At 54.5% G+C, this 23365-nt stretch overlaps 1 protein-coding gene across 1 annotated transcript in view; it reads left to right on the top strand.

Annotated features, from left to right (window-relative positions):
* EEFSEC (eukaryotic elongation factor, selenocysteine-tRNA specific) overlaps positions 1-23365 on the top strand; it is a 250282-nt gene that overhangs the window by 183877 nt on the left and 43040 nt on the right. The window contains exons 5-6 of the mRNA XM_047096360.1: positions 653-1309; positions 18760-18916. Of these exons, the coding sequence (XP_046952316.1) occupies positions 653-1309; positions 18760-18916 (814 nt within the window). The remainder of the gene's footprint in view (positions 1-652; positions 1310-18759; positions 18917-23365) is intronic.

Genomic DNA, 23365 nt, shown 5'->3' with positions numbered 1-23365 from the left:
TAGAACGGTCTCTGGCACACTGCGGTCCCCCAGTGACTGTGTGTCCAGGGAGTGAGGAGTGGCCTGCCCTGGAGAAGCCCACAGGCTAGCAGGCAGGCTGGCGCAGAGTGGGCCCTGACTGCAGAGAAGTCTGGGTATGACTCAGAGGGGCTGGGGTAGCACCGGAGAGGGACAGATCCTGCCCGCTGGGGGTCAGGGCAGACCAGAGCAGTGGTGTTTGGCCCAGATTTTCAAGGACAGGTGGTCATGGCTTCGCAGGCTGAGGACCTGGGTGGGGGGTGGGGGGTGCGTTCTGCATGCAGTGGTGAGCCTGTATAGAGGGCTCAAGGCAAGAAAGTGCTGGAATGGAGCCTGGGGCAGAGCGGGGACTCAAATGACGGAGGGAGCTACAGTAACACAGGACTTGGCTGCTGTGCCTACCCCCCACATGCTGGACTAGTGTGCTGTGTGGACCCGGGCCCCATGTTTGCAGGGTGGAGCTTGCTGTGGCCAAGGGGAATCTGACCGCCCCAGTGCTCCCCTAGGCTGGCATGCCAGGTGCCAGGTGCCAGGTGAGTGTTGGCAGCTCTGGGACAGGGACTTCTCCAGCTGGAGCCCCTCCCTCTTGCCTCAAGGCTCTTTGTTTCATGAGCTTTCTCTTTTGCTACACCAGGTGGTGAAGAAGGTGAAGTCCATGCAGATGTTTCACATGCCCGTCTCGTCAGCTATGCAGGGAGACCGACTGGGCATCTGTGTCACCCAGTTTGACCCCAAGCTGCTGGAGCGTGGCCTGGTGTGTGCCCCCGAGTCCCTGCACACTGTCCATGCAGCCCTCATCTCTGTGGAGAAGATCCCGTACTTCCGGGGGCCCCTGCAGACCAAGGCCAAGTTCCACATCACAGTGGGCCATGAGACGGTGATGGGCCGCTTGATGTTCTTCAGCCCTGCCCCTGATAGCTTTGACCATGAGCCTGTGCTAGACTCCTTTGACTTCTCTCGAGAATACCTCTTCCAGGAGCAGTACCTAAGCAAGGATTTGGCACCAGAGGTGACAGACAGTGGCGAGGCTGACAAGAAGACGGGCCAGGCCACGGGAGGCCACTGTCCTCGGCAGCAGTGGGCCCTCGTGGAGTTTGAGAAGCCTGTCACCTGTCCCCGGCTGTGCCTGGTGATCGGCTCAAGGCTAGATGCAGACATTCATGCCAACACGTGCCGTCTGGCTTTCCACGGCATCTTGCTCCACGGGCTGGAGGACAAGGACTATGCCGAGAGTTTCTTGCCCAGGCTGAAAGTATATAAGCTCAAGCACAAGCATGGCCTCGTGGAGCGGGTAAGTAGTCCATCTGCCCATCACCCTTCCTTGTCAGGCTTGGATGGCCAGGATGGGCATGGTTGGGGTCCATAATGAGAAGCAGGAAGACCTTAGCGGCCTTCTGGTCCCAACTTCTGAGGTTTTTGAACAAGGAAGCTGAGGCCCCGTGTGGTCAAGTGGCCTGGGTTCTCTCTGCCCATGGTCATAGAGCCGGGGCCTGAACTCAGGTCGGCAAGCTCCACCTCACCTGCCCCCAACCAGCCACCCCTACCCTCTACTTTGGCAGAGGAGGGCAGGGCAGCCCTGGCCCTCACTCAGTCCGGGTCCGGACAGCAGCACTTCAGCTGGGCCAGAAGCCAGTGTATCAGTGGCCTCCCTGAACTTCAGATAGGGCGCTGGGCCCTGCCCCTGACAGCCTGATGACCAGGCCCTGGCTCTCGTGGCCTCAGTGGGGGCTGAGCCTCCATCAGGCAGAGTGGCTGCTGGGTCTGCCCCAAGCCAATCGTATCAAAGGAGAGAGCACGGCTGGTCAGTGCGGGGCAGGCCTGGCCAAGCATGTCCTCAGCCTGTGGGGTTGGGGAAGGGGGGTACCAGAGGGCAAGAGGTGGAAAGGTACAGGAAGGTGACATGGCAGGAGGCCCCGGGCTGCTGGCTTCCTGGGGTCCCTGTCACCATCACTGGAGGCAGGTCTTTAGATGTGGGTGAACCAGTATGGTTCCCAGACCTTTCATGAGGGTGGCCTAGAGCCTGAAAGGGTTCAGAAATCCTCAGATTACCTCCTGTCAGGTGGGCCCTGCCCACCCACTTTGTCTGTCCCTGTAGGTCTCACTGGGAATCCCTGCCTCCTGGGCCTTGAAGACATGGGTGAAGAATGTCTAAACCTTGCTCCCTGGATGTGCACCTCTGTGGGGCAGGGGTGGCTGTGGGTGGTCCTGGGACTTGTCTCTGAGCCAGGTGAGCGTGGTGGTGATAAGGCCCCAGTGTTGGGGACTTAGGCTCCAGTGGGGTCTACCCTGAGGCTCTCAGCAGGCCTACAGTTCTATTTCTTAGCAAGGTGAGGGTCACCCCTCCTGGTGCAGCCCTGCCCACGTCAGCTTAGGCTCCAGCATGGTGTCTGATCCTTACCAAGCAGGCACTCAGGAGAAAGTGTCAGGGCCTTGGGCACCAGACAGTGTTGGGGTTCCATTGCCACCTGTCTCTTTCCCTTCTTGCGGATCCCCAGATCTTCCAGATCTCTTTCTCCTCTGGCACTCTCTGTCACAGTGGAAACCCCCACTCCCCTACTCCCTGTCTTGGGTTTCTTCCCGGTGGTCAGGCCCTGTATCTAGACCTGCCCTCTGACCTCAGCCCCTTCTTCTCCTGCCTGTATCAAGACCTGCCCTCTGATGAGGGAATCAGTAGAAGCTTCTTACTTACCTGCTCATATCGGTCTGAAACTCGGGATCCTCAGCTTTGTTAACTCAGGGCTCCCACTTCAAGGCCAGCCTTGCCCACTCTGCCAGGCAGGTGTGGTCACCCTGCGTTGCTGCCCTGTGTGAGTCTGGGAGCTGGAGCCGTGTTGCATCCCCCTCTGCTGTTCTCTGGACAGGGCCTGTCCCTCTGTGGATGTTGGTTTCCTCATCTGTACAGTGGCAGCTTGAACTCCAGGGCCACCAGGAGGGGTCAAGGACCAACCATGGGGCCACTCAAGGGCTCCATCAGCCCTGGGCCAGCCCTGCGATGCTGATTGAAGACAAAGGTGATAAAGTGCACGTCGCTCGTTTGTCTAGCTTTGTTTATTAGCAGTATTATGAAGTGTAATTATTCTCTGGGGAAGTATCTGTCATGGAGTAATGCCCCACTTGGCGAGCTCACAGGTCTAATTGCCCACAGAGGCCCATTGGTGGGGGAGGAGCCGTTACTTCCTTTGAGAATGAGACGTGTGGGCTTGGACATATTATCAAATGACTCTTGCCTCCTAAGGGCAGTGGGGAGGACCCAGGAGGCGAGTTGACCCAGGCCATGCCACCAACTTGGGGCATCCCTGGGGCCACCAACCCTTTCCTGCTCAATCCACGGAGGCCAGAAGTGAAGGCACAAGAGCCCTAGACTTGCAGTCAGCAGATCCCACAAAGATACCCTAAGTGGAAAGGCTCCCTCCAACCAGGGCTGGCTTCAGGTGGGGCTGTAGATGTATGTGGAGGGGACCTGAGACCAGGCTCCTGCAAGGAAGTAAGGGAACAGGCACCCAGGTTCCCCCTACCAGCCCCCTTAAGGCTCTGGCTGAGTGGACACCTGTCCTGATGCTGGGGACCTCTGTGCCACAGGTTCCCTTCTGGGCCCAGGAATACACCCACCCCCTGCTTCCCTCCACATTATCCCTTCTCTATTTATGCAGCACCTATTGTGTGCCATTACTAGCTGCATACATTATTTTAAATCCTTATAAAAATCCAAGGAGGAAGTTATTACTTTTCCTATATGTACTTTTGCAAAAAAGTATTAAACAGATCACTTTCTTCCTCCTAAAATTATATGTAACTAATTGAGAAAAGTAATATGTGCGCACGATGAAACATAATTCAAACAAAACAAAAAGTTACTCGAAAAAACATTTTCTTCCTACTCTGAATTCAGGCCACCAGGGTGCCTCTACAAAGGCAGTCACACTAGAAGCTAGCTCAAGAGAGGTGAAGTGACCTGCCCAAGGTCACAGGATGGTAAAGTCAGGATTGGATCCCAGCCCTTACCGGCCTTCACGTCCTTACCTTTCCAGCATGTCAGGTCGATTCTTGTCCAGTGAGTTGAGAGGCTTGGGTGCTCTTAAGAAACTGGAGCCTCCTTGGTGGGAGACTTTCCTTCCTTGTAAGGTTGGTAAGGCATTGACCTTGGGAGTCACACGGACTGTGCTCAAACCCTGGCTATGCCACATAACCACCGTATGCCTTGTGCAGCCACTTTCTTTCACCATCCTCACTCATTTGTGGAGCAAGCAGTTTTCCTCTCAGGGTCATTTTGAAAGAGCCACAATAGCGTGTGGCTTCATATGCGAGAGTTGAGTCCAGCTCAGGGGAAGGAGGAAGATTTCCTCGTGTAGCTAACCAGCAGGCCTGGTTTATTCCAAGAGGTGACCCTGTTTGCTTTGAGCAGGACTCAGAGTGTACAGAGATTTTCAGATAGCTTGGCTGGCCACAGCCTTTGCCTTGCAGCAGACCCGTCAGATGTGCAGGCCTGGGCTTCAGTCCCAGCCTGACCACCTCCTAGTGTGGAAACATGGGCTGGTCATGAGACTTCCCTGTGTCCGGAGAATTTCACAGCACTGCACCATGGGGTGAGATGTAGGTGAGCTGGGGGAGTGGATGAAGGTTCCGAGATCAGTGCTTGGCTCCTACTCTGTGTTTGCTGTCTTATTGTTATTAGTTTAGCCCTTAAAGTCCCAGAATGATATTCCAATCCTTTCCCCAGGACTTCTGTTCCTCTCTGAAGCACAGAGACCTCCCTCCCTCTGCCGCCCCGGTCCCTGTCAGGAGGCACCCAGGACTGCTGGAAGTGGCATGTTTGGGGAGGAAACTAAGAGCCAAGCTGACTGCTGGGTGTGGTTGACAAGGGCAGGGAGTACCCAGTGCTGATCTTTTCCCAGCTGTGCTTGCCTGCCTCTGAAAAATTCCTAGACACATCACAGCTATCACCCGTCCCTAGGCATGTCTCCGTTCAAAGACATCTCCAGGAGGCCAAGCCATCTTGAAAAGATTAAATCCAGTCTCCTGGGCAGGTTCTTCACCACTATGGTGAACCAATTCCGAGCCCTTGCTCCATGATGCTGGGCAAACTCATTGTGTCTACTCTGCAAAACCCAGTCAGCTTTCTGGGAGCTCGACTTGGGCCTCTGAGACATCCTCTGTTTACAACCAAGGAAGGCCCAGCCCTCTATAGATGTGTGTTGAATAAACGTTTTCCACCTGGACAGACTTAAGGCATACAGTCCTGGGCTCATTGCCTAAAACACGCTCTTCATTCATATATTCAGATGTTTCCTCAGCTCCTGTGTATGCCGCGCACTGCGGGTACAGCAAGACAGAGTGCTTGTTCTCATGGGAGAGACTTGACAAGGAACAGTACCTTAGATGCCTTCAGGTAGTAGTGAGTTCTAGAAAGAAAGTGACAGAGTGAAGTAAATACACAATGCTGCGGACAGTGTATGGCCCATACAGGGGCCAGCCATCTGCCCTCCCCAGGTTTTCTCTTCCTTCTGTGCTCTGCTTCACTTGCTCACATCGAAGGATGGGTCAGGCTCCCTTGTAGATGTGGCTGCACTCATTACTGTTGTTTTGAGTGTCTGTGGCCTGTAGGACACAACCAAGCAACTGGTCTTGCCCCAAATCTAATCATCTTCAATAAGCTTGTTTTCTCTGGATACTTTTTTTTAGTTGCTGCAATCAAACACAATTTAATTAACTTACCACCAATAAATGGCTTTCCTTTGCTTGGCTAACAAATGAGCCACTTGGAAACTTACTTTGATTATAGCTTTATATCCTCTCTGTCTCTCTGTCTCTCTGTCTCTGTCTCTCTCTCTCTCTCTGTCTCTGTTGCCGTTTCGTGAAGAAATTCTGCTGTGATGAGATGTACTGCTTGAAGTCATCTCATTTTCTTTTTCTGTGAGCTGGGAATATTCTGATGTCAGTATATGCTGTATTTTATTAACACAGCCAGTAACAAACACAGAGCTTTGCCATGTGATTCGACAAAATAATAATCCACACCTCACTGAGCATTGTTGAAAGTGTGACATTTGAAGTCCACTTGTCCTGTTGTGACATGGCGCCTATGCACTGGTAATAAAAATGAATAAATAAAACATGTAGCCATGTGGAGCCATCCCAGAGTTCCTGCACCCAGCAGCTCCTAGGTTTCTGTCACAACTGCTCAACTCTGCCACTGTGGCACACAAGCAGCTGCACCAAGGTAGGAACAAGTAGGTGTGGTGAGGGGGCCAGTAAAAGTTTATTTAGGGACATTGAAATTTACTTCTTATAGTTTTCATATGTCATGAAATGTTCTTCTTTTGATGTTTTTCAATCCATTAGAAAACAGAAAAAACATTCTTAGCTTGAAGACCGTACAAAAACAGATACTGGACAGAATTTGGGCCTCTAGCTATCTGTTCACGCTTGGTCTAAATGGTAAATATGACTCTTGAAACAGATTGAGCATCCTGCAAGGAAAATCTAATCACCATCTACAACCACAAGTACTCTACTCTCTCTGCATTCCTCAGGAATTAGGTCCTAGCAAGGGAGTTCAGGTTACTAGAAACACTCCAGAGGTCTCACCTGAAGGGGAGAAGAAGGGAAGTGAAGGTGTTCTAAAGGCCTAGCCTTTCTCAGGGGAGGGCTTGGGGAAAGGAATTAGAGTATATGGTGGTGAGGGAGATGCTTAGTATCCTGTTTTCAGGTAAAAGTATAGAAATATGTATAAGATTATAAGCACAGAGAAAGGGGAAGAAGCTATGAATGGACCAGGAAAGTGTAGCACTTCCACACACACAAAGGAAAATCTGGAATGAATTTGATTAAACCAACAAAAATGAAGGAAACAAAAACATTGTTCATAAATAATGACAAAAACAGGAGGAATAAGAGTGTTAGTCATTACACTAAACGTGAATGGCCAAATTCTCCTCTGTAGTACAGAGTATGATAGATTGGATTAAAACACAAAACCCAGTAATATGCTATTTATAGGAAACATGCAATGGTAAACAAAGGTTAGGAATAAAAGGACGGACAGAGAAATGTCAGGAGACTGTGAACAAAAAGAAAGTATGAGTGGTAATGCTAATTTCAGACAAGCTAGAATTTAAGACAAAAATACTTACCAAGATAAAGAGAGATACCATGTAATGATAAAGGCATGGTTACAAACTTGCACCTGCCAAACATATAAAAACAAAATCTGTTAGAAATTCAAGGAGAACTTGGTTAAAAAAAAAAAAAAGGAGTGATAATTATAGTGGGGCACATTAGAATGCAGGTTCCAGAATTGGACAGGCCCGCTAAACAACAGGTAAGGAAGGACACAGAGGTGTAACACAATTCCTACACTTGATTTCTAAATAGATAAAAACCCTTATATCCCTCAGACAGAGAAAATACCCTTTCTCCTTTTTTCTGTGGAACATTTACAAAACTGGGCATTCAGCAACAGTCATTCAAAAAACATTTGTGGAACACTTACCCTGTGCTGTTTTCAGGGCTGGGGGTATAACGGTAAATAAGAGCCAAATCCCTGTGCTTGTGGGCCTTAGATTCTAGTTGTACCTGTGGCCACAGAGAAGACGGTAGTAGATTTTCAAAAGTAGAAATCATGAACCATTAAAAGTAGAAATGAAGAATGGATATAGATACATAGATATATGTTGTGTGTGTGTGTGTGTGTGTGTGTGTGTGTGTGTGTGCGCTCATTTGTTTATTCTTTCATACATTTGCTGCTTGGAAATTGGCAAGCAGTAGGTTGCTGTTCATTTGGTTAAGGCTGTTTCCCATACTGTTCTACAATGTAGAATCCGTTAGTAATCACTTTGTTCTTTTTCAGGTTTTTTTTGTTTTTTTGTTTTTTTGTTTTTGTGTGTGTGTGTGTGTGTGTGTGTGTGTGTGTGTGTGTGTGTGTGTGTATGTGTGTGTGTGGTTTGTTTTTTGTTTTGTTTTGTTTTGTTTTGTTTTGTTTTGTTGGTCCCTTGATTACATCGCAAAGAAAGTCCTAGATTCCTTTGAAGGTGACTTTAACACCCATCTCTTACATGCTGATCTGCTTTTTGAACAAGCAGAAAACAGGGCCAAGATAGATCCTTCCAGTATCAACAGTCTGTGACTAGGATCCAATTCATTTTTTTAATTGTATTTACTTTACCATTAGGTTCCTATTTATGGCGACTCTCATTTTCTCTCTAGGGTACCATGTGAAGTTTCTCTTTTAAGCGTCGGTATTTAAAGAAAACGGTTAGGTAAAGAATCTTTCTTTGCAGGTGTGCAAAGATCTGGTGAAAGTAAAGGGTGGTGTTTCTAAGCTGGGGTGGAGCTCCTGGGCCATGCTCCAGAGGTCCCTGTATCCCAGCCACGTGTGGATTTAAACCAGCTGCTCCTCTCTCAGTGAGCCAGGCTGAGTGTCACAGGCAACATGGCCTTTGTATGGAGGAGACATGTGCCTGGTCAGAGGGCCTACAGAGGGCCGCAGGAAGCAGGAGAGGGGCAAGGACTCTGCTAAGGTGGGAGGAGGTGGTCTTGTACGGGAAAATTACAAAGAGTTAATGACCTTTGAGCTGTGCCTTGTGACTGGTCAGACTGGGAGGTGGAGGTCCCAGAGCCAGGCACTGTTTCTGCAGAGGCACGGAAACAGGGCCCTCTGGCCCAGGGTGCCTGGCAGCTGGAGGACAGAAGGCAGCTCCAAGGTGTATGTGGGCCAACCACCAAAGCCACCAGCAGGTTGGGGCCTGGGGGAGGCTGAAGCTTCATTCAGATTGTGCTGGAGAAATCCTTTGAGTGGGGCCAGCCAGGGCAGTCTACAGACAGGTGTCCACATGAGGTCCTCAACCTTGTCCCCTGTCACCTAGCCTGCATTCCCAGATCCTGGGCACCCCAGGTTGAGTCGAGTAGTCTGGCCTGACGGAAGCCACTTACTCTCTGGGGCCCTGTTTCCTCATTTGTAACAATTGCATGGGAAAAGGTGGGGCCACCGAGGGCTCAGTGCCGAGGACGCGGAGTGCTGTGCACTTGGCCTGCCCTGCCATGGTCCACTTCACACCTCCGACTGCTGCCACACCCCAGGGGCCCTCCTCTCCTCCCTCCCTGCCCTAGCAGCCTGTGCACCTCCGCCCACATCACTCTCTGAGAAACTAAGGTGGTCCTGCCACTGCCTACTCAGAAATCTCTTTGGGCCCACCTTACACCTTAGCTACCCCGGCTGGCCTGCTACTAATTGTGAAGTGGGGTCCCAGGACGTGGCAGGTCGGGGAAGCAGCCACACAGGACCAAGAGGGTGCCTCCTTGAGACCAGGACTAGAGGAGAGGAGGGAGGAGAACCAAGTATGGCAATGTCTGCGGGCTGAGGCCTTGAGGGCCCAGGGATCTCGGGCTCCAGCCAAGGCCCCAGGGGATGCTGAACGGCCCTGAGTGGGTGTGAGACTTTGGGGGAGTCTCTTACCCTCAGCACCCTTCCTGGAAAAATAGGGGCTATCCTCCCTACTCCATGGGCTGGTGGAAGGCGGGGAGACGAGTACATATAAAATGCCGAGTGCTGTTCCTGGCACACTAGGCCATTGTTAAGCAGTGGCTCTCCTTGCTGCTATTTACTTGGACTTTCCTCAGGCACAGATGCCTGGGTTCCCAACTCGGGTGGTGGCGAGACGCTGATACCCACACCTTTTCTGTGGTGGGATCAGGCCATGCATGCCGACTACCCTGGCTCTGGCACCCTGGCGCTGGATGGGGGAGGCCTTAGGGCTGGGCCAAGGAGCCTGCGGCATCAGCCCAACCAAGTGTAAACACACAGACGCCACCAGGGGCACTGGCTGGCTTTGAAGTCTAAAGTGCTGCTGCCTCCTGGCACTTGGCTCACCCCACGGTACTGCTGATGGCTTGTTCAATGTGCCCAGGACACTGGAGAGTGTGCTGGCTGGGGTGCCGGCCGGCCCAGGCTCCCTGCAGTCCTTCCTGACCCGCCCTCGAGGGAAGCGGTGCTGTGGTCCACCTGGTCCCTTGGCCCACTCTGCTAACCCTTGCTCCGCTAGGCCCCTGTCCAGCAGGCTGAAGACTGTACTGGCTCCCAGGCCACTCAAGAGAACAGAGGTTCCCCCTGAACCAGAGGTCAGGAGGGCTCTTTCCTCAGGGAGAAGATCAGATAGTGAAGATCAGCCCTAGTTGTTCTGGCCTTGGCCCTGGCCCAAGCCCTTGGCCTCTCTCCTCCCTTCCAAACGGCAGCATCTGATAGTGGAGAATCTTGCTGGGCTATTGAGGTGCCTGTGAGCCTCCTCAGATTGAAGATTGCTTTTTTGCTTGAATATAGACACAGGGTCAAGGCAGCTCGACACAGTGGAAAGAGCTGGCACTGGCCTGGCTCAGCTTGGCCATAGACAGGACATTCTCTCCCCACCCCACCCCCGGAACCTGTCTCTTAGATGAGGAAGCTGTGGTGGAGTTGATGAGATCACGTGTGCTAAGGGCCAAGGGGGGGCCTGGCACGAAGCAAGTGCTCACTAAAATGTGCGTCTCCTTTTTCCTCCATGAAAATACGGCTGCCTTTAGGAGTGGTGCCTTTGTACCTCCCTATGAGCTGTGGAAAGACAGCTTTACCTGCATCAGTGCCTGGGTGATGGAGGACAGAAACAGAGAGGGAGGCTCAGTGGGGGTGCAGGGAAGTGGGTGGCAGGGCTTCTACAGATAAGCAAGTGCTCTGCCCAGTGGTGGGCAGGCCCTAGTTCTGAGGAAGCCAGCCCTGCTGGCCCAAGAGGTGGGGCAGAGGCGGGCAGGTTCCTCCTTGGGTGGGCACCCTGGGGGCGCCTGCCCTGGGCCTCCTCACTGGGCCTCTGCAAATCACTTGACAAAAGGAGATGAATTGAAGGCCGCTTTCCTTTCCTGGGTTTGCACCAGGGGACTGCAGTGAGGTTGGTTGTCGCTCACACAAATCTTTCAGTCAGAAATCTTGCCTCTTCTCACAACAACTTTGGAGGCAGATAGGCTCACCCTGTTTTCAAAGGGGAGGACACTTAAGGCTCAGAGGAGTGATGTGGTCTGCCCAGGGTCCCACCGTGGCTGGTGGAGGAGTGGCCCTCCCTTGGGGGCCACTCCAGGGCCCCCATCTCCCCACCATACCAGGCCATGGCCCTGTACTGGGGAGGAAGAAAAGGCATCTTTTGGGCGAGATGTTTCTTACGCCAAGTAAGGATGGGTGTACCAGAATAGCATCGTCATCCCAGGGACGCTTGGGGAAGTTGTCGATCCTGGTGGCTGTCAAGTGCCCTGGGAGAATTACCACCCCATGTGAGGACTGCATCGGGGATCCAGGCAACTTCTGAGTTCATCCCTTGCAGATCCCTTCCCTGGCTCTTGTCCTCAGCGAGGACCTCATTGTGAGGTGGAGGGTAAGAGGGAGAGAACCAGAGTCCCGAGAGCAGCTCCCGGTTAGATAACTCTCCATCTGTGGTCTCTGGATGTGTCTTAGTTGTCCCTGCCAACACCAACACCCCTAATCCCCAAAACAGCCCTTTCAGAGGAAGAAACTAAGGGTCAGGGAAGTCCCTTGCCCCAGGTCATGGGCACAGAGCTGAAAGAAGCAGTCTGGACTCAAACCTTCCCAACCCCTTCTCTTGCCTCAGCCCTCCTCACAGCCAATGGAGCGAGCGACTCGGGTCCCCACTGCACGGCAGGCTGCCCTTCTTTTCTTGGTGCCACTTCTCCAATTTGAATTAGAATAGTCGCTTCGGAACTTGGGCAGTTCCCAAGCCTCATCCTGGGAACTGGGCCCCGAGAGACACACACATGTAATGACATAATTATGTGCACTGGCAGCCAGGTTCCCGCACAGGGGCTGGGGACAGTGGGGACTTGCCCGGCACGTAAGCAAGGGCCTGGGCTTCCATACGCAACCAGTGAGTGCTCTTTGGGAAGTCACCCTCTGATGACTGACGGCTAATAAACGAAGCGAAGTATTCATGCAAACAGTGAAAGTCCCCACTTCGGGCTAGTGTTGTAACCGTGCTGGCCCAGGTTCAGCATTGTTCCCAAGGAGTAAGTCCCACATGCATTGCCTTTGGTTTGACGTCACGATGATTGATTTCAAAATGAAAAGCCTCCAACTGTCCTCTGAAGATTTTTCCCTGCTGGATGTTCAGGTGTCTCATCTCTGAGGTCTTTCTCCTTTAGCTGGAAGAGTCTATAATTTGGAGACGAGCCAACCACTGGGCACACACACATATTTCAAAGACAGACAGGGCCGAGAAAAGGCATGTCCTCTAGCCCCCCTGCCCTTTAACACCCAGGACAAATGATGACCCCTGGTCTCCCGGAAGCTCCCCAGAGATATCGGCCTCACTGCCTCCAGCAGGAAAGGCTATCGTCCCTCCCTCTAACGAGACTTTTCATGAGATTTCTTACAGCAGACTTTTGTGAGTCCCCTCTTACCACGTCTACCCCCAGTAATATCTGGAGAGCTTACATTCTGGGGATGCAGAGATGCACTTCGGCCAGCTCCTGCCTTCCCCTACCACCCCTCTTCCAATTGGGGCAGCCGGTGCAGTCAAGCTGCTGCTGGGCCAAGACCCTCACACAGGCTTTGTCCCGGCCTGCTCCCAATACAGCCTTCTGCCTGGGGCTCAGTGACCAGCAGGGGGCCATGGAAGAGTGCCGTGGTCTGTCAGCAATGTCTGCTCGCATCTGCATGTGGCAGCCAGTGGGGCGGGGGACACAGGCCCCGTACCTGCCCCCCCTGCCTTCCTGTGTATCATGCAGTGGGGAGGGTCCTGAGGGAGGAAGACACCCTGCCCAGGGAGCGTGGGGGTGGCAGAGGCCAGGCCAGTGCCAACTCTGTGTAAACCTGCCATAGCTCTCTTACCTCACTTTGTGGATGAGCAGCTAAGGCCCGTAGGGGTTAGGCCACGGGCCAGAGGCTCCAAGACCACAAGACCAGGGCTTTGAGCCCAAGCAAGCTGGCTCCAGAGCCCAGGCTCCGGCCCACTGCACGAGCAGAAGCTCAGCCTTTTCTCTGGAATTGGCCCTTCTGTGCAGAGAGTCAAGAGCATGTTGGACAATAGCATTTGAGTCTGTTCTTAGCTGTTGCTTCTAGCTGAGCACCTCCTCCTCCCATCTTCCCTCGCCTGGTCCCCATCCCCTTAACCTTCTTTCTTTGTCTCTTCTGGTCTCCAGTGCTCCCGTGCTCCTAAATGTGGCCTGTATTGGAATTCACCAGAAGGGTAACTGGCCTCTTGGCCTCATAACCATAGCTAGAGGAAAGCTTACCATCCCTCCAGCCTCATTTTATGGATGAGGAGCCTGGAGAATCCCTGGAGGGTCAGCAGCTTGCCTCACTGGCCTTCAGTACATTCTGGACCTGGCAGCCTCCACCCCGGGTTGGCCCCAGAGCCGACCAGAAGCACCTCACAGCCACACAGCCCTCCCTCCCAAGGCACTGAGTCCACTGGGCTGGCAGATCTTCCTTTGACAGGTGCTCAGGCCCCACCTCACTCCCTGCCTGGAGTGGCCAGGCTCCATCTGTCTTTACTCCCTGTCCTTGGGGTCGGCTTCTCCGGTGGCTTGGAGTTTTTAGGAGCTGGGACAGGCAGGGGTAGGGCTACCCTGCTGCCCCAGGGCTGAATTTGCCAGCTTGGGCCCAGGCAATCATGGCATGGCTCGGGGGAGCCCAGAGAATGGGAATGCCATGGCCGGGCCCATTCACTGCTGCCAAACATCCACCTCTTCTGCTCTCATGCCGTGGAGGTGACAGCAGGGAAAGCTGGAATGTGTGACTTTGGGCCAGTCATTTCACTTTGCTAAATCCCTACTTGGCTTTTCGGAAGAATAACTAATGGTGTGGAGGCGTCTCTTCCAGAGCATGGCCAAGGACAGTTTGTGGCTCTCACCTGCTGAGGGTGCTGGGGTCGGGGACAGAGGAGGTGCAGAGGGCTGGACAGTCTGAGGGAAGAGGAGGTTGCTGCCAGCTCCTCTCGCTGTCCTGGCAGCTTGTGTCCATAGTGCCAGACTGGGCCATCTTCCAGCTCCTGGAAGGATCCACTCAGGCTGCTGGAAATGATAGTGTGGACCATCGGGGAGGGGGGGGTGGTGCGTCAGCTTTTCTGAGACCACAAGGTGTTCCTGGCAATATGCTGAAGGCCGGCCTCCTCACCCGCACTGCCTGGCCCCTACAAGTGGAATTGAAGACACAGAAGTTAGTAGGAGGGACATTACACCTAATCAGTGCTATTATGCCTTCTGGCCAAGCCATAAAACAAGAGAACAGGAATGACCAGGGCCCTGCCTTTGAACTTGAATCCTTTCTAAACTGCCACTCCAGCCCAGGGAGACCACGAGGCAGCAAGCAAGAGGGAGCCCCTCGGGCCCCTCCTCGGAGGGTCAGAAAAAGCCCATTCGCTCCTCACCTTATCCCGGATGCTTAAAAAAATATTGTGGTAATGTAGGTCAGTGAACTGACCGGCACCACACACCGGCAGGATTATAGGGCCCGCCAGCCCGCACGCTGGCCCACTCGGCCAGATGAGAACATAAACAAGAAGCGCCGGGAGCCCTCAGCTTCCCTGGCCCTAGGCTTTTGTTTATGTAGCACTTAAACCAACTTTGGGGTCGTTGCAGTCTGCCATGAAGGCCCTGAAGCTTTTTGAAGTTCCCCTGAAGTTAATAAAATTAGTCTGCCCTCGTTGCGAGGCTTGGGAGGGGGTGGGAGATGGGTCCTCCGCTGTGTCTGTGGCATTTAGCTTTTTAAGTTAATATTCTATAACCCAAAGAAAGGAAGAGGCGGGGGAGAAGGCCCAATAAAAAGTCTTGTGAAATGCCTTTTTGCTAATAGGTAGCATGCCTGCCACCCCAGGGCCCTGGTCACCACGAAGCCCCGCCACCAGGCCCGTTGGAGAGCCTGCTGTGTTCCGGTGCGAGGGATGGCCTATACTGGGGCGGAAGGGGACCTAGGTGCAAGGCGGGGCTGTGGGCTCCCTCTAATGAAACGTACCCCCAGCCGCAAGTCCACTTGAGTGATCTACTTTTGCGCCCAAAGAGCCAAGAGTCCCCTTCTGTCAGCGGTATCTCCCTCCCCACCTGCATATCACGTGCATATTTACTGGGACCTGTCATGGGCCAGGGCCCTGCAGGGCAGAACTCCCAGTCTGTCTCATGAGGGACACAGACAGGCCAGCTGCCAGTGATGAGACAGAGCGGCCAGGCCTCAGGACAGGAGGTTCCTGCCGTGTGGGGAGGCTGTCTGAAGGAAGGCTTGTCCAAACTGAGCCCGGGAGGACTGGGGGAAGTCTGGGGTGGGTACGGTTGAGGGGAGGGGGAGAGGGGTGATAGACATGTTCATTATGTTCATCGGCTTGGTCGTGGTAATGTTTTCATGGGTGTATACATATCTCTAAAATCATCAGGTTACATACATAAAATGTGTACGTGCTTTTATAGATCAGTTATGCGTGGATGAAGTGTTAAAAAATGAAAGACCACAGGCAGGACTGAGCATTGCAGACGTACCAACAACCACAGTTAGGTACGTTTAACATTGACTCAGGCATTCGGGGAGCATATAGCAAGGCTTGTTGATGTGCAGAGAACGCAGCTGTGGAGAAGAGAGACATGTTTCTGCTCTCACGGACCTGTGTCCCGCTTGGGAGGAAGAAACAAGTAACGGACAGGGGCACCTGGGTGGCTCCGTCAGTTGCGCGTCCACCTCTTGATTCCGGCTCAGGTCATGATACGGTCGGGATATCGAGCCCCGCGTCAGGCGCTGAGCTGAGCGTGGAGCCTGCTTGGGATTCTCTGTCTTCCTCTCTCTCTGCCCCTCCCCTGCTTGCTCTCTCACTCTCTCTCTCTCTCTCTCTCTCTCAAAATAAATAAACGTTAAACAAACAGCAGATAAAGCTATGGCATAATATTAGGGAGTGATCTGTGCTCCGAAGACAAGAGACAGGACCAGGGTTTACAGAGGAGCAAGGGCCAGGGTGCTGGGAGGACATAGGCACGAAAAGCTTGACTGGGGCCCTTGCAGGCACCAGGGCCCTGCCCAGAGACAGGGACACCCTGTAGCCAGTGAGCCGTCCAGAGGCAATGGGATGGAGGAAAGAATATAATTACCCTCCACAAGGATATACATGAGCCCCTGGAGGCAGGAGCTTGGATTTGCCCTCGGTGACACACCTGGCACATGGTAGGCTCTCAGTAAATATTTGTAGGAAGAAAGGACGAACATTGTTAGGAATTGGGTGTGAATTTTCTGCCTGGATTGCCTGTTGGGGCCCTGTGGTGCCTTTTATAAGGTGGTTCTCTAGGTAGGTTGTAAGCTCCTGGTGCAAGGACTGTGCCTTTTCTCTGACTGTGTCATTTCTCGCCCAGCCACGGGGCCCAGGACAGGTCTTGGGTCTCAGCTGGCCCTGTCTCATGGGCTAGCAAGGGCCTGGGACCCACCCGTCCTGCCCAGAGTGCCCCCCGGGGCATCCCGGCGGGCGTCTTCAGCACGGGCTCTGCAAAGGCCCGGCATACTTGGCTTTGAACTTCCACCGTGCCACTGGCCCTGGTGACTGCAGTTCCCTCAGATCTCGCCTCTGACTGCCCTGAAATAGGAATGAAAACCCCTTGCAGACAAGGGTGCCCCGGGGCTCAGTGGGGCCCCCTGATGCCTCTGTTACAGGCTGCGGTGCTCTGAGGCACTTTCTTCTAACAACTGGTGGCCTCTGAGTAGCGCAGGCCGAGCTTAGGACAGGAGGTGGCACTGAGCACCTTCAGTCATGGGGCACACAGAACGGCTAGTCCAGAGTCAGTTCGGCTAACCATCCTGGCTGCCGAACATGATAGGTAGCCCTGCCTCCCAGGCCCCGGGCAGGCTGGGAACAGACTTCTACGTACAGGCCGCTCTGGTGGGTGTGGAGGCAGAGGTCCTGGGAGCCGCGAAGCCTGGGAAAGCATTTGGGACTGCTGACATCCGCTCACCCTCGCTCCCCGTGTCCTGCAGCTCCCAGGAGCCACCTCTGTTCAGTTCACCCTGTGGTACCCACAAACGGGGCAGAGCCCACGGCAGGCCCGCCCACGGGAGAGCTCTGCTGGGGCTGAGTCCTGAAGGACGAGGAGGAGTTCATGTGTGGGAATGAGATTTGTGAATTATAAAGGGCTGTGCAAGTGGAAATGATTATTCTTATCGTTATTTGTATCCGATTCATCCATCACCGGGGAGAGGAGGAATTCAAGTACCTTTTATCTGGCGCTATGAATCAAATAGAATAGGATATGTTTTTCTAAAAGGGTTTTAGGGTAAATGGGACAGTTTCTGCCTTTCAAAACAATCCATCTGGGGCCCTTGGCCAAATCTTGGTGTCTTGGGCAGAAGTGAGAGGTTTCTGAGGTTGAGGACAGCCCGGCCCATGGGGGTCCCCCATGAGTCTCGGCCTCAGGAGGAGAACACGTGGAGGCTGCAGGCCCCACCGCTGGCAGCACTCCAGCCTCCATGCTGCTGCCCGGGCTGACGCCTGCTCAGACTCAACCCTGGTCCCCAGAAGCACCAAAGCCGGTGCACAGGGCCTGGAGAGCAAGAAGAAGCCTCCCCCATTTGCTCTGTGGCACCTGTGTGGGACCCAGCATGCCGGACGCCAGGTCAAGCATGGGCCCTGCTCTGAAGTAGCAGCAAATCTCAAGAAGCAGCTCGTTAGCCCGTTTGAGGTCATCTGGGGGAGGGTCTAGTCTTCAACATGCACACACACACATACACATGTCCCTCTTTCTCTCTTTTACACAGAGGCCTGGCACCTTCCTGGCACAGGCCCTGGAAAGGAGCCAGGAAGGGCAGGGGAGGCCACAGGAGGGGAGAGTGACACTTCAACCTTCCCCGCACTCAGTCCCCCGGGGAGAGGTTCAAGGTGAACACAGCTCTTGCTGAAATCAGGGCTGTACTAGGTTGGCTTTTCATGCACGTGTGTGTCCCTTCTGTGGCCTGGGCCTCCACAAAGAGTGAGGGGGCACAGGCTGGGCAGCGCAGGGCCTGGCCACGGCCAGCAGGGAGACAGGGAAGCTGGGGCCTCTCCTGGGGTTGGGGCAAGAGGGCATCACAGAGAAGAGGCGGTGGGGTGTGGTGTAGGTAGATGTGGGCCAGGCCAGGAAGGGGCCCTGAGCAGAGTGAGTAAAGCCTTGGCTGAAATGCATATGTGTTTAGCGGGATGGGGAGGCAGAGACCAAGTTCTCGGACACTCCTTGTGGGAGGGGAAACCGGAGATAGGGTGAGGCAAGTTCTAGAAAACCTTGATGCAGACTCAAGTGTGGATGTCATCCTCTCGACCTGGGGAGTCTGAGCAAGCTTTCATGAGGAGAATGCCGCTAGCCATCATTAGACAGGTGCTTGGAGACAGGCAGGGCACAGTGGCCATGCAGAGGCTGGTACGGGCAGGGAGGTTGTGGGTTCTGAGCTCAGTCTGCCCGGGGAGCTCTGTGACCTGGGACGGATGGCCTAACTCTGCTATGCCTCCAGTTCTACATCTGTGAAGTGGGGAAACAGTGCCTCCCTCCCATTGCTGCCGTGTGCTATGCGTGAGCCACACAAAGCTCTCACGGCCAGCTTGCCAGCAGCCGAAGCTCAGCGGTGGTCAGTGGTGGTGATGAGGGCTGGTTGCCACGTGACTCCAGTGCGTTCCTTTGTCGGCAAGACAGATCACCCCAGGGCCGGGTAGGGGCAGCGGCAGTCCCAGGCTCCTCCAGCACACACTGATTGTCTCTCCGGGGCCGGGTGTGTGGGGACAGGTGATAGACGACCACAGCGTGATCGGCCGCTCCCTGTTCAAAAAGGAGACCAACATACAGCTCTTCGTGGGCCTCAAGGTGCACCTGTCCACTGGGGAGCTGGGGGTCATCGACAGCGCCTTCGGCCAGAGCGGCAAGTTCAAGATCCACATCCCTGGTGAGTGCAGTCACTTCCTCCCACTGGCAGGCACCATGCAGGCATGGAGGGACAGCAGAGACGGTGCACGGACAGTGCCCCTTGGCTCAGGATGTTCAGCCTGCCTGAGCTGATACACGGGGCCCAGCCCACTTGGTCTCATGGCCTTTGGTCCCCTGTGGCTGAAGAGCCGGGATGGGTCCTGGAGGGGTTTGGCGTGGAGTTAGCCTCTGGGTAGAGCCAAGGTCAAGGTCTGAGTCTGAGCGCCTGCTCCACCGTTACCATATAGGGGTGACCTTGAATGTATTACCTGGCTTGTCTGTGAAGTATGGTACCAGTACTGATCTGACAGTTGCTTTGAAGGAAAAGTTGGTGAGAGAGACCACCAGGGGCCTGGCACGCTGCCCCAGTAGCCAGAATGTGAGTTGCCACCTCCTTTTTTGCCCCGTGGAGACCAGTAGGTGCGGAGGCTCTGTGCAACCTGAGTTGGGGCTTGTCCATGGCGGGATCAAGGGTGTGCATTTGCTCTTGGGAATAGAGCCCTTGGATTTCTTTAGTTCGGCCCTCCATCCCATCACTCCTGTGCGTACCCCACACCCATATTCTTGAGGTCCCGCTGCACACCCGGCAGGCTGCCACAGTCATGGGAGGGGGTGGGTGGGAATGCACTCAATGAGTATTGACTGTGCCTCACAGAAAAATAAAGGAGGGTGAGGGGGAGAATCACTGTGTGTGCCTCTGGAGAGGGCAATTAGGGAAGATCTCTCTGAGGCGAGAACAGTTGAGTAGGGGCCTGACCAAAGGGAAGGAGGGAGCCCCACTGGCACCAAGGGAAAGAACGTTCGTAGAGACAGGGGATATGTACGAAGGCCCTGACGTGAGGACTGCTTGTTTGGCATAAGCCGGGAGGTGTGTGGGATGTCACTTTTCTTCCCCAGCAGTACGTTACACCAGTTTTCAGACATGCAACAGAGTTGAAGGATTTTACAGAGAAACCCCGACTTTGCGTCAGCATGTTGCTGTACCCTGCATATCTGCAGGGCTCTGAGTTTTATTCTGTGAGGGTTGGAAAGCCACGGGGAGGTTCAGATCAAGTCAGCAACACGATGTTGGTGTAGAGCTTCTTGAGTGACATCTTCAGGTGGGGTGGTGCCCTGGCCAAGTTCCCCGGCAGCTCGCCAGGTGAAGTCAGCACGCTTTGCTCTCCTGAGAGCCTGGCCAAGGGCCCTTGCCTCCCTAGTCCTTCCTCGAGCCCAGAGGGTCATGTGTGGGATTTGCCCTCGCATGAGGAAGAGTAGTGGGCACCGGAGGCCTGCTTCCCTGTGGCACTCGGATCTGCTGTTTGCACCCTGAGGTCTCCGTCAGGGTGGGGCTCAGCTCCGTCACGGTTGGACATACTCCCCTGGGACAGGCAAAGTGACCATGATACCAGGCTTTAAGCTCCTGTCCTGTCCTCTCCATTGCTCCTGGTCAGTGGAGCCCAACCAGGGTCCACAGTGTCCTGCTCTGGGTTCCAAGAAACACACACAGGGCATGAGCCGGGCAGGCCAAGGTCCAGACCTCACTTCCCAGGGCTTTGGGCCTGTCCCTGTGGGGGCTCACTGGGAAGGAGGGGTACAGGGCACTGGGAGGGCAGGAAGGGAGCTATCTGGAGTTGGGGGGGACCACACCCCGGAGCACTCACCCCTCCCCCGGTGGCAGGGGCCTGCTGGTCCAGACGAGGGAAGGCCAGCACCGTCTGTTTCCTTTTTTGGGGGGTCATGCTGACCTTCCCCTCAGCCCCCTTCCTCTAGCCCAAGGCAAACTCCGAGTTGGGGTGTTCTCAGAACAGGCCAGAGTACAAGAGGAGGCTTGTTTGGGGGCTCTGGGTACTGGGGTGGGAGTACAGGGAGGGAGACACAGTGCCGCGGCTTCAGTCAACTCAAGTTCACATTCCTTTGTTAGATCAGTGTTGCCTTTTTAATAGGTCTGCTTCCTGTTTGTGGCTTTTAAGCTTTTTATTAAATATAACTGGTCAGATTCCTTCATCCCCGCCCCCCCAACTCCACACCCCCCTCCTGCTTGTCTTTTCCTGCCGATTCCTCCCATGAAGAATTACTTTTAACCTTTTTGAAGTTCATTAATTGTGAAAGACTCTTCAGCGAACCCGAGACACCCAGTGCCAGGTGGAGGAGGAGGGGCGCTGCCGGCTGCAGGCTGGAAGTGCCGGCCGTGGAGGCCCGGGGTCATGGCCCTGCACAGCCCAAGCCTCCCAGAGCTGGAGCAGCCCAGGGGAGCTGTCCCAGCCCACAGGTTGTGGGGGGGCTGGGGTCAAATGTGGCCCATGGCCCTTGGTGCTAGCTCCACGGGGCAACACAGTGGGGGGAGGCCGACTGAAGATCTTTGGGTGTCTTCCCATCAGCCCCTGACCTCCAGGCCCGCCTGCTCCCTGGGGCCTCTGAACTCGGGTGGCAAAGCCAGATCCTGACAGGGCCAAGCAGGTGTTGAACAGACCAAGTGGCAGGCAAGAGACAGGGTGGCGGGGGCTGTGCCACTCAGGTCTCTTGCTATATGCCCAGTAATCAAATTGTATCTAATTTAATGTTTATGTAAAACTTATGGCTAAAAATGTTAAACTGTCCAAACTAAACAAAACCTACCTTTTGGCTGGGTTTGGCCCACGGTGACTTGTAACTCCTACTTGAATTTCAAGATGGACACTTGGTCCTCAAGTTCACAAGCCAAAGGCGAACCCTAATATGGAAACGGTGTTTTACGGAGCCATAGACACCGGCCTCTGAGAAAAGGGTCCTGACACTAGGCCTGTTGCTTCCCCCGGGAAATGCTCCCCAAAATCTGTGGGGCTAGTGAGACAGTCCCATCCTGACACCTGAGGAGCTATCCCAGGTCTTGGAGGAGGCCTCGAGGTCAGAAAGCCCCACATGTATGCAGCTCCCTTCAAAAAAGTGGCCTCATTGTAAGTCCTGGGAGGCTGAGAGGCCCTGTGAGATGAGCTGGGAGCCCACCGGGTCACCTTACTGCAAAGAGAGTAGGTGGAGGGCTTTGTGGGCAGAGATGAGGACCCTGCTGAGGATCCTGTCCGTGCCGTAGTGTCCGTGCTTCCCAGGTGCTGCTTCAGTACCCGGTGCGTCCTCGTGGAGCCAGGCTGGTTGCTTCTGTCTCCACGTAGGCCTCGGGAGCAGAGGGGCAGAGTACCTTGAACATGGTCTCAGTGGGCAGTCCCTGCCTGCCCCACCAGCCCCAAGACAGGTGCCAGGGCTTTGGAGAGCTGGCGCCACGGGGCCCACACGTGGTGGGAGAGACCCTTGTGCTGGGCGGCCTGGCCCAGGCTGCCATGGCCCGCCCTGGTGAGTGCTGTCCTGCTGTTCCCGCCCTCCACGCCGTACCAGTGTCCCAGCACCAGCTCCGGCTCTGAGAGGCAGCCCGGGGCGGGTGGGGAAGCTGGGACCATAGCTGCCCCCCCCAACCCCATATACCCCACTCTGCGGGGTAAATGACTTCTGCCAGAAAAGAGTCAAGTGAGGGGAGAAAGGCACTGTCCCTCATGACAGCCATGAGCCACTTACTCTAGGGGAGGAGGTAAACATACACACGCAACTTTATCTCCTGAAACAATGCCTCAGACACCGGCAATTGCCTAGTAGGTTGATAAGTGTACCTTGGTAGGACGTGGCAAGCTTTTTGGGTGGCCCATCTCCCACAGGGTGCTCCTGGACCCGCCAGTCTGGGGAGGAGTGTGTGTGGTTTGTGCTAGCAGTACGGGCAGGGATGGCCCACGGTACACGTGCAGCTTATGGCCTTGTGACTGCAGAGCCCTGGGCCCCAAGTACCGCTGGTGTGATGTGCATCACTGCCCCTAGTCGAGTGACCGCACAACTCACGAGTCACAGAGCTCTGAGCAGACACGTGCCTTGGAAAAGCCAGAGCAGCAGCGATTGAGAACCGCAACCACTGGCGGCCACAGCGAGGGCCTTGTCCTCTCCACGGGCCTGCCCTACCTGCCCCGCCGAGACCACCCCGCCTCGTACATGTCAGGAAGTCGACCCGGACTGGGGCAGCCAGGCTCTCCCTCAGTCCCCAAAACAGAGGTCTCGGGTCCTGCTAATAATTCGCATTTAGGGTCACCGGATTTAGGTGATCTTTGATACCCTTTCAACTATTACTAATCACAACCAAATGGACCCTAGGCAGATGAGAAAAGAAAAACAAATGCGTGGCATTGTACTTGTAGTGAGAACCCAGAAGGAACTTCTGCTTACTGCTCTCCAGGAGCCGTGGCCACTGTCCGAGGGGGCCCTGTGAAGCCCCCAGAAAGGTTGGCACCCATGGCATCGGAGTGTCACCGATTCACAGATGAGGAAACTGAGGCTTGGTGGATAAGCAATGCAGCTTGCCCAGTGTCGCTCCGTAGGAAGCGTCAGAGCTGGGATTGAACCCACAACACCCCTCTGCTGCCCACTGCCCACAACG

Source organism: Lynx rufus, unplaced genomic scaffold, assembly GCF_022079265.1.
Source record: "Lynx rufus isolate CCGP_SWC_20201006 ecotype Redwood Valley unplaced genomic scaffold, mLynRuf1.p SCAF_4, whole genome shotgun sequence".
In the NCBI taxonomy this organism is placed as follows: domain Eukaryota; kingdom Metazoa; phylum Chordata; class Mammalia; order Carnivora; family Felidae; genus Lynx; species Lynx rufus.
This window is presented reverse-complemented; position numbering and strand designations above follow the sequence as displayed.